General features: G+C 41.4%; 1 protein-coding gene across 1 annotated transcript; it reads right to left on the bottom strand.

The window, feature by feature from the left end:
- Positions 1-3,066: 3,066 nt before the first annotated feature.
- Positions 3,067-9,165, bottom strand: RTL4 (retrotransposon Gag like 4; the record flags this gene model as incomplete). The annotated part of the gene is given in 4 exon segments (XM_079728099.1): positions 3,067-3,600; positions 3,604-3,685; positions 4,511-4,687; positions 9,065-9,165. Coding segments are annotated over 4 exon segments (894 nt in total).
- Between the last annotated feature and the right edge of the window lie 2,106 nt (positions 9,166-11,271).

Genomic DNA, 11,271 nt, shown 5'->3' with positions numbered 1-11,271 from the left:
TGAGGCAAGGCTCCCAGGGAGGACAGTCTTCAGTGGATTCACTATGGTTCACACTGTGATGCTGACTTTGCATGATGAGAATCTTATTTTGTTTCCAGTGTGCTCAGAGGTGATTAGGGTCTGGAGAACGGATGCTATTAAAACCACAAAAATTGATGTATAAGCCAAACGCCAATTTATTCACTTATAATGAGAATTAACTGCCAAGTAGGCTAGAACACTTCATGTCAGCTGGTTAGCAACTTTTCTTCCCATAACAAAGTTTATATGGGAGAGTAATTAAAATCAGATTATTTCTTAGAGCATGGAGTCAGAGCAAGGGGAGTTAGGTGACAATCTTAATGGCTAATGACACAAATTGGGATGGCCTGGTGCCTCTACCCCATTGTAGGTGGACGCTGGCGAGGTCTGCTGATCAACGTCCCCTCTTTGACTCTAGAGAGATTACTGATGCCTTATGGCTCTTTAATTGCCCCCTTTTCTAGATTCCATGAAAATCATTCTTTTGTTAACAATTCGTTCTTCAGACCTGTAAAATGATTAGATTCCCTCTTGCTTGGTGGCATCAATCATGTAGCAGATCTGCCTCCCTAAAACTACAACCTTGGTTGGACCTGGGGGTTCCCCAAGTCTTTGCAACTGCATACTACATCTTTGAGTAGGGTACATATCATTTGTTCTCTGTAGATTTTAATTAGTTTCACTCTCAGAGAAATTCACTTAGGTGTAAGTTCTGAGGACTCATCCATGTAACTCTCTTTATGCTAAGTAATTAATTCATTCTAATTGAAGTGGATGGTATCACTATAACAATATTTTAAAGTGGTAAACAAAATGGTTGCTAGCTAGTAGGCAGTAAAGCATTATCCCAGCATCCCATTCATATGGTCAGTCTGGCTGTTGGATTGTATCACATAGAGCACAAGAGGTCCTTGATTTGGAATTTCTCAACAAGGAGCTTCTAGAAGTAGGAGGTGAACTGAACTTCATAGCCCAGGATTAATTATCTGTTCTGAGAGGCTATGGAATCTGAAGATTTCTTGGGGAAGAAGGTAATGTTGCTGCAGAGGGAAAGCCCTCTGCAGAAAATAAAGTGACATATCTTTATATGTAAAAAGTACATATGCATAAGGAGTACACAATGATAAATTGTGGCCCTAAGATAAAGAAAGATTGGTGATTAAGCCAACTGAATGCTCCTGTCAACATTCTAGGATGATACTGGTGTTGGTAAGGAAAGTGACTGGAGGCCATTGGGTTAGTCCTTTATTATAGAATTGGTGGTACTAGATCAGGATACCTGCAGGTAATACCAGAGTCACTTAAAGTTCAAATAGAGATCCGTTAGAGGATCTCATACAATCCCAGTACACTAGTGGGAATTTCTTACCACAATTGAAATATGTGCATTCAGGTCTCCTAGTTGTCAGAGCATAGGGAGTAAGGTGGATGTATAGCAAGCTGTTAATAAAGGAGGCTCCTCGTGAATACAAATAAGAATTAGCACAGTGGTTAGTGAGGCACTGATGGGTGAAAAGATCTGTTTGTTAGTGCTATAGAATAAGAGTAATAAGGTCCTAGCTGAGTTTAGGTATTGTCAAAACATAATTCTCCAGGCCAAACTACAGTGGCGCTTCATGTTCTGAGAGGCCTTGATGGCTGCTAGGAAATATGGAATTACTGATTTTACTTCAGGGAATCCATTATGGGGACATACATCAGCCCTAAGAAGCAGGGAACAAAGAGCAGGTAATTACCAGAAAACACCAATTATCACTGCATATCCTTAACATTTTAGGGATTTTTACCTTTTCAGCATAGCACTACTTTTGCTCAGAAGCATTAGGAATCCATACACAGAGTTAATGTATGCCAAAAGTACAACACAAGCAATCATAACCCCATTTCATGAGTTTTATGTACAGATGGTGTTGATGTATATGCCCCAGGATTTGAAATGTGAGATGGTTCAGAAAATTGTCTGCCATTAATTGCTCTTCAAGATCCTCAACTAGATGAAGGTCCCCAGAGGTGGTCCATAAGGGTAGAGCTTACCATCAATGAGCAGTGATCCTGGATGGTGACCACATTGAGGCCTCTAGAGTCAGAAACTACTGAAGGGCCTGATCCTCAGTCTTCAGTGGAGATTTAGTTAGCCAGGTTCCCTGTCTAAGGCAGCAGGGACATGCTTCAGACACAGTAATTATGATGGGACACATTCCCCAACTCTCACTAAATACTTGTTAGAGGTCATTATCCTAGAGCATTTTGACTTGGCCATAAGACATGCTGGAACCTGAAGTAGGTTGTTGGAGAAAAGGGGAGTAAGCTAGGGATTGGCTAAAAACATATACCGGCCTGAAGGGCTAACTCTCAAAGAAGTGGACCCAAAGTTCCAAGCAGACTGCTCAAAGGGCCCTACCATCTAGTTTGTCAATAGCCAAGATTACTTTTGAGCAAGCAGCAGTCTTTAAATAGTAGCAAAATATATAGCTGTATGAAAAGGTGGCATAGCTGTGTTTCCATGAAGGTTGGTTTGTGTTAAGCTGGACTCTAGTCAATAGGTGGAGCAGGATTCAGCCTCTAGTAGGAAAATATTAGTAGGATATGGAAATGCAACTGGGACTTCAGCCAAGAGTCCTAAACCAACAGGAGACTAGGATACAGACCAGTGAGTGTAAGGGTGAAGGCCTTGGGCCAAGAAACTCAACCCAGGTATCTATCACCTATCGGTGGGGATGGAGTCCCCAGTGTATTGCCAGGGTGGTTTCCATTGGGTCAGACTGGGCAGAGTTTTTCCTGCAGGCTTTCAGTACACTTGGGAAATTAGTCCCAACTGTAGAAAGTGCCTGGGAATTGTTTTCATCATTGCTTTATCAAATTTAGTGATGGGTCACCAAATGAACAAGATCTGGTTGTTTAAATTCTCAGAAACATAGGAGTTCATGACTGTAAAGTGGTATCCCAGTTCCCCATCTGTATTTTAAATGTTAATGCAGGATATAAATCAATGAGGCTGGAGGTGAGAGGGGTATAAGTTTACAGTGTGACCTGCCTGGGCTCCTCTTACTGGTGAGCTGGGTTATTTATCCTTGCTGGGGCTCGAGAACGTTTGGCAAGGCAATCTCTTGTGAAGTGACCAGCCTGGCTGCAGTAAAGGCATGACTGAGTTTCTTGCTGGCGGGCTCGTTTGGCTGGAGTGAGAGGCAGCTGGCTTCCTCGAAGCTGTATAGGGTCTTCCTTGGGTGCTGGACCTGTGGGGTTGGAGAGGGCTTGGTCACGGATCAGGGAAGCCAACGCTGGGATCTGGGCCTCTGACTGCAGGAGCTCTGGCCTGTCACTACGTTGCTTATCCAACTGAATACACTGAGTGATAAGGTCTGGGAGATTGTCCATCAGATCTGTGCCACTTACTTCAGCCTGAATGGAGTCAGCTAGTTCCTCTTGGAAGTGATCACTCTGATTGGTTTCATTATATCTCAGATTTTGAGCAAGGAGCTGGAAAGTAGTGGCATCCTGCTGAGAGAAGTTGTCCCTTTTGTCAACCTTAGCATTCACCAAGGGGTTCATTTCCTGTTTTGTGGGCTCACCAAATGACTGCTATAACTCAAGAACAAAGTTCTCATATTGCTTCAACAGAGCACTCTGGTAGGTGGTGATTCTGTGTAATTCTCTACTGTATCTTCTGGAATCAAGTGAGACTAAGCAGAATTGAGTACCAATATTGGATACCAATGAGCAGAGAGTGGTTTTGCTCTGTGATCAGACAGACGGTGTCATGAGCAAGTAGCCAAATCTGTTAACTATGAAGAAGTCACAAGGGTATGCTGAGAGCTGAGAAATGCCAAAAACTGTTGTCCACTACTCAGTGTTGCCTCTTCTTCATGGAGAATGCCAATGTTCTGCACATTCAGAAGAAATAAATTACCTTAGGACACATAGAAGATTTGGAATTAAGAAGATAAATACAAAAGTTACAGTAGATTTCTCTCCCCACTCCCCTTCTTGGTAATATGGAGGCAATTTGTCCTCAGACTAAGCCTTTGATTCTAAAGTATCTTTCTTTATCAGAGAATCAAAGAATTTTACAATCCAAAGTGATCGTAGAAATCATCCAGGCCAAATTTGTAATTTCACAGATGAGAAAACAGAGACCTAGAGAAGTAAAAATGTTTGCCCAAGGTCATACAACTAGTTAATATCAGAGCTGGCCTGTTCATCAGAACTGCTGTCCAAAACAGCACTTCCTCCAGGACTACAAATGTGCTCATTTGCTTACACTACTTGGGCATAATGATGGTTCTTGCCCCTTGCTACTCCAAACGCTCAGGGAACCAGCAGTTTTGGCATCACCAGGGAGGTTGTTGGAAATGCAGACTCTAAGGTCCCACCCCCCATACCTACTGAATCAGTGTTCCATTTTAACAAGATTCTCCAGGTGATTTGAATGTGCATTGAAGTTTGAGAAGTGCTGCTCTAGAGAGCACTTAGCCAGAATTGGAATACTCACTGGTTGGACTTGACCCTCGGTGCTCCAATCATAGCCTGCAGTGCTGTGAGGGTCCGATTGCTGTGGTGATAGTTAATCCATTTTTTCTGGTTTTCTAGTCTGTGTCTGAGGTCACATTTGGTTGCCATGGACATGATTAAGACATCACAGGCAAGATGAAGAGGTGAGATTGAGAACCTAGCAAAGAAGAACAGAATATTCTTAAATTATAAAGATCAAAATGTTCAGCAGTCTTCCCTGCATTGATAACAAGAATATAGCAACCAGTAAAAGTTTAAAACAAACCCCAAACATATTGTATATTGGTTGAACTATTCTGCTCTGTAATTCCTCTCACTGTCCTTTCCTTGTGTAGTATTTAAATGTATTTAAATCGGCCATCAGTGGGCAAAAAAGAAAAAAAATGTGTATCACTGAAAGCAAGATCTGATTCCCTAGGTTTTATTTGATGGCACCTCCTCTCAAAACCTATGGAAGAAATTATTGGAAGAATGAAATAGTGTAAGATGGGGGGCCAGAAACTTGCCCAAACACTATCAGTTGGATGATTTGAAGAACTCATTTGCTTCTCAATTTCTTTTTATCTAATGAGGATGACTATCTTGTCTACCTCAAAGGGTTGCTGTGAGTATCAATGAGATAATAGATAGGTGCTCTGTGTAGCAACAAAAAATGAGAGATTTGCTTCCAAGATTGTTCCAGTGCAGCTGAACAATGCCAGTGGTGAGGCTCTACCCTCAGTGCATAACGCCAAAGTAGAAAGATACTGTCATACCTCCTTTCATTCTTCCTTTCCATACCTCACCCATCTAGTCTACTATTTACCTTTCAGACATCTTTCACTTTACAGGTGCCCATCCATGAGTTTATTCCTGTCAGCCCAGCTAGGTGTCAACTGATAGCTAATATGTTAATTAATTATTGAGTGTTAATGATTGGCCTTTCTCAGGGTATTCATTTTTGTCTCCTGAAACTTTAATGTGTATAAAAATCCACTTGGTCCCAATCTCTAGCAATTCTGATTCAGTAAGTCTGGAGTGGATGCCAGGAACATGTACAAGTTGGCTGGCAGATTTCTGATGATGGTGGTCCTTGTGAGAAAAGCCATCCATACAAATATCATGCAATAAAGCCATATTAGTAGCATCTCAGAGAAGTAGGGATGGGGAGGAGACATATTTGGGGGTAGGAGGTTGACCCTCAAATGATGTAGAATAGGTGGTAGCCTATTCTACCTCCATATAAAGCCACAAATTGCCCACACTGTTCTTAACAACTGCTCATCTCTCCCAGGTAGTAGAGAGCAAGAGTTCAGCATGTAGGTTCTAGAGTCAGACTGACCTGGGTCCAAACCCTGGCTTGGCCAAAAGTTGTGTGACTCTGGACAAGTTATTTAACCTCTGTGAGAATCAGTTCCAAACTTTACAATTAATACGTGTCTCTTGGTGTCATGAAGATTAAATGAGATGAAAAGAGATTAGCACAGCTTCATGCAGATGGCAAATGCTCCATAAATGTTAGCTATCATTATTCTAGGTCCACAGTCTGTGTTTTAGAATTTAAATTATTTTCAGATTTTAGAAAAGTAACATAGAGTATGTACTGTTTATTACATAACACTCCCAGTAATGTCTGGGAAAACATCCCATAATTAAGCCATTAACATTTCTGCAGGAAAAAAAAATGTCTGAATATTCATACTAAAAGAGATAAAGACTAAGTTCATGTCAGTTCAGGTCAGGTTTTTCTGCCAAATAAGTTTTGGCACCAAATTAGAAAAAAAAAAAAAAAAAAGCTTCTGTTGTACAGAGCTTTTTGATTTCAGAATTTAAGCTAAGGGTTTGTGGACCTCTACCAAACTCTTTTCTGGGGGGTGCAATTATAACTTTTCCTTCTCTGTCCCTGCTTTCTGCCCTTTGACTCTACTCTCAGAAGTTCCAGAATATCTGTAGAGGTCTCCAGTTTCTTTACAGAATTATGTATTCAAAGTGGCAGATCATTTAATTTTTCTAATTATGTAGCACTGGTGAAACACTTGCTAAAATTATAAGCATTAGCCCAAATGCAAATCATACAATGGCACTGTTGTCAATGGCAGTTGCTTAATCCCTCAAAGAAAATCTACCTTGCCTTATCATTTTAGAAATTGCTCTCCTTTTAGAGGTCAATGGCCTTCTACTGGATTGTTCCAGCAGATCCTGGGGGCAGAGCTGACAGTCTGGAGGAGTTCCAGACCACAGTCTTTCAGAGACAAAGTAGAGACAGAGCTCATAACTCAAATGCACAGGCTTGAGGGATCAGACTAGTGAGCTTGGACCAGGTCTGATAGAAAACTGCATATGCTTAAGCTTTTCCTTAATCAGTATGTGCTTCAACTACAAAAACAACAACACAAAAATAGGTTTAGTAAACTATTGCAGGCCACTTTGATGTTTGTGTTCAGTTTGAACCAAAGCCATAGTTAAGAGTTTCCCCAGATATAAAACTACTCCACTCTGGAGTCCCCTAAGACCCCATTTGGAGAAGGGCCTGTAGTATCCTGCTGCTTGTAAGAGAGCTTTGTGACCTTACACTGCTTTATTTTCAAGGTGTTCTACATAACTCATTGGAGAAGATTGAACTAGGGTCATGCAACTACCCAAAGCAGTTGCATTCTTACTCTTGTTCTCCAGATCTTCTAAGGAATGCTGTGGTCATAGGAGCTAAACTGATAGATAAATAACCCTGATAAGGTGACCACAGGGGCATACTGTTTGAACTTGTCTGAAGACTTGGGTGTGACCCCAGCTCTGCCACTATCTATACTGACAACCTTGGGCAAGTCACTTCCTCTCTCTGGGTCAGTTTCTATATCTGTATAATGAAGGGATTGGGTTTCTTGAAGTTTATTAAGATAAGAAATTCTGATTCAGGAAGGTCAACAGGAGACCTAGGAATATGAATTTTTTATAGGCACCCCAAATTATTCTGTGTTAAGAAGTCTTCAGATTTTACCTTGGGAATATTGGGTGACTGCCCACACAAAACTCCTGTATTTGTCAGAGGTTCTCAAATTTCAGGATACTTCAGAATCCCCTGGAATTTTAACATACAGATTTTGGGGCCTCACCCCTAGACAGTGTGATTCAGTGGGTCTGGGATGAGGCCAGATAATTTGCATTTTAATCAAGCTCTGTCAGTGATGCTGATGCAGAAGTTTCCCCAGCAACACTTTCAAAAAACTGTAGGCTGAGTAATCTCAAAAGGACCTTTCTGCTTCGGCACTATCTACGTTTTTGAAAGTAGAAAATATTTGACTCCAAAAGTGGCCCCTGAAGTGTGTGATATGTAGATTGCTTCCTTCCTAGACTCTGCTTGAGGCTGTATGGTCACCTCTAAACTGTGGGCTAGTGCAGACCTGGCTCAGGCATGTGAGGTGTAGCTGGCTCAGAGGCAAGAGAGAGAGTAGCAATTGAGTTTACCCTGCTCTCAGAACTCTGTAGTTCCTGCTGGGAGTTATGTACTATTCTGCTCTGCTCTGCCTGTGAATGAGGTAGAAAAATCATTCTCTTATCCCCATATCAGAGATGGAGCAGCCCAGCTGGAATCAAAACGCCTATTGCTATGACTCAGACCGTATACCTTCCTTTAAGCATCAACCTTCCTTCTGGCTCAGCTGGACCCATGGCCTAGCTGCTTATGAAGTTCAACATGTCATGAACACTATCTACAAGTATTCCCTGTCAGATTCCCAGTTTTCCTTTCAAATGTGCACAACTCTATTAAGAAGCCATATCAGCCTTCCTGCTCCATGGGTCTATTTAACATTCCTCCTAAGGTCATGTTTCCCAGTTTCCTCCTTCACCAACCTTCTCTCCTTTGCCTACTGTCTCTGCTGGCAACCACAACACATGTCTGAATGATTCTGCTCAGTCACCAGCCAGAATCATGACCGATAACATCATCCCAGCAATACATGACCCATTTGCACTGTTCTTTTCTCTCGATTCAATAAAGAAAAATGCCTAGAAGGAATGGGAGAGTTTTTCTAGGAAGGCAAGGATCTGGACACTGGATGGAAGGCAAGGTGATCTGCCATTAGGTGGACACCATAGCACTAGGGTTGAACACAGAGTATTATATGGAGTCAAGGAAAAACCCCAAAGATAGACTCTATTGCTTCTTTGCTGTACTTGCCAACTTGATTTCAGGCCCTGAGGGGTACCAATGTTATATGGGTGGTGAAATGAAGACTTCAGGGAAAGTAGCCATGTTTTAGAGGTTTGTCAACTCCTGAAGATCAAGTGTGCTGCTACTGACAGCTCGTAAGAGATGTTATAACATATGGTAGATAACCTTTGTAGCAGGATTGTGTCTAAGTCTCATTTCAGACCTGCAAGTGCTGAAAATATGGCAGGCCTCTGACACACTGTAAATGCAGAGATTTTCATTTGTATTTGGTAAGAATAGGAAAGAAAAGTCCTGATTTCCTTCAGTTGTATCCAACATTTTTGTAGGTCTTTGGTAATAATACTTGTGATTTCTTGAGTACCTAATTTATGCCAGCTTACATACTCTGACTGGTACTGGCTGCCTGGAACTGTATGTAAGAGGATTCTGGACCTGTAACTGGCCTCACTGGTAGAATGTTGTGAAGGATTGTCGATGTCTGCCATGGGGTCTGGAGGGATAACTGCAACATGCTGAACATGCGTTTGTTACCCCTCTCCTAGACTGTATGGTCCTCACAGTAGTCTTATGAAGTAGGTATGATTATTTGCATTTTACATATAAGGAAGCCAAGCCCCTACCTGCACTTCAGAACATGTAATCATGCCCACTCCTGCTTTTAATCTCTTTCTCCCCTCACCTAAAAGCCCTTTTCTTCCTATGCTCAGCTTAATTTCAGCCTCCTTGATGCAGCCTCCTCTGACTAGTCAGACCCTTACTAACTTCTCCATTCCCTGAACTATGGAAGGACACATGATTTTATGTTCCCTCCTGGAGGAAGCCTCTTTCCTTTAAACTCCCACAATACCTTGCACAGGGCTGGTTCCATGGGCCTTATGTAAATCTGTGTTGATGGATACACTAAGATGATAAAGGGCTAGGGGAAGGACAAGCAAAAGAATCCCTACCAGTAGTAGCCTGAGGTTAAAATTGTGACAAGAAAAATACGACCTGGAATCCAGCAATGAAAATCTGATCAAAATGGGAGGAAGCTGAGTAAGCAAGCAGGGAGATGGGATCTCTGTAGAAGTGGTCTGAGCTTGAGGGAAAGCCCAGCAGGCATTAGTATCACCAGTTTTTGGCTTTCTATCCACTATCTTCCTTTCTTCCTTAGGCCCCATAAATTCAGTGATTTTTTTTTTTTTTTTTGGCAAGGCAAAACAAATGATCATGTCTGACAAAGACTTCTTTACTACTTCTAGGTTCAAGTAAGCAGTCTGGGAGAGTGCTTTACATAACTGAATGTGCACCTTGTCATGTTTTATAAGAACAGTGAGATAACATTCTAAATTGGGACCATCTCAGTAAATCTGGGTTGAGCTATCACCATACCCATCTAATCAATATGTGAAAATATTAAAAGAACAACCAGAAAGGAATGATTAGGTTCTTATCCCCATTGAGCTTCACTGTCTATGTGTACAGAAATTTAAGTATCTTAAAAATCACTTTAATATTCATTATCTCATTCAATCTTGACCACAATTTTGTCATTTTTCAGGTCAGAAAACCAAGACACTGAGATTTTAAGTAAAGTCAAGGGTCAAAGGGGAAACTTGATGCATGTGTAACTGTCTCTGAAGGACTCCTGTGTGGAATACTTGTTCTCAGAGACATGTAAGACACTATCTGAAGACGTTTGGGAGGGCAGGGGTGGAGATGGCATGATTGCCTCCATGGAGTAATTTATGAGTTCCATATCATTGGAAGAATGCAAGCAGAGTTAGCATTGCTATTTGGTGAGGAGTAAAATACAGGTGATGAAACTGACCACTAGTTGTATGCAATCTAGAATCTGATCCTCAGATCTACAGCCAACCTGAACCTTACCCACCTTGCCAACCTACCTCAGAGCTCCTGTTCCTAGAGGAGACTCTAAGCTACAGCAGCCTTTGTTTACCAATTTGAGGATTTATCTTTGTTCCCCTGCCCAATCCCAATGCCCCCGTCATTTCAAACAGTATATGCTGTTTCAAGTAAACAGTTAGAGGAAGAATGGAAAAATTCTGATCTGCAGATCTTAAATAGTCATAAAATGAGCCCTTTAAATTTGAAGTGATAGGTCTTCTCCTGCATTTGTGCTCCCTGCTGCCTCTTTCATCTTTAATTCATTAAGTGCAATTCACTTAGTGATGAACACCACTTGCAACTGATGAGCTGACAGAGCCTAGCCCACTTAGATTTAAACTTTTTTTTTTTTGCTTTGCCATGTCCCTGTGGTGTGCAGGCAACCTGTGGCCCTGCTCAAGGTGGAGAGAACTTAATATAAACAACTTAGTCCATATCATGTTTTTCAATTATCAGAAGTCTCCTAGAAAATATTTGCAAATGAAGCCACTGACAAAGGATTAATCTCCAAAATTTACAAGCAGCTCATGCAGCTCAATATCAAAAATAAAACCAATCCAAAAATGGGCAGAAGACCTAAATAGACATTTCTCCAAAGAAGATATACAGATTGCCAACAAACACATGAAAGGATGCTCAACATCACTAATCATTAGAGAAATGCAAATCAAAACTACAATGAGGTATCACCTCACAGCATTCAG

This window comes from Hyperoodon ampullatus (assembly GCF_949752795.1).
Source record: "Hyperoodon ampullatus genome assembly, chromosome: X".
In the NCBI taxonomy this organism is placed as follows: Eukaryota; Metazoa; Chordata; class Mammalia; order Artiodactyla; family Ziphiidae; genus Hyperoodon; species Hyperoodon ampullatus.
Note: the sequence above shows the minus strand (reverse complement) of the source record. Positions and strands in the feature narration are given on the sequence as shown.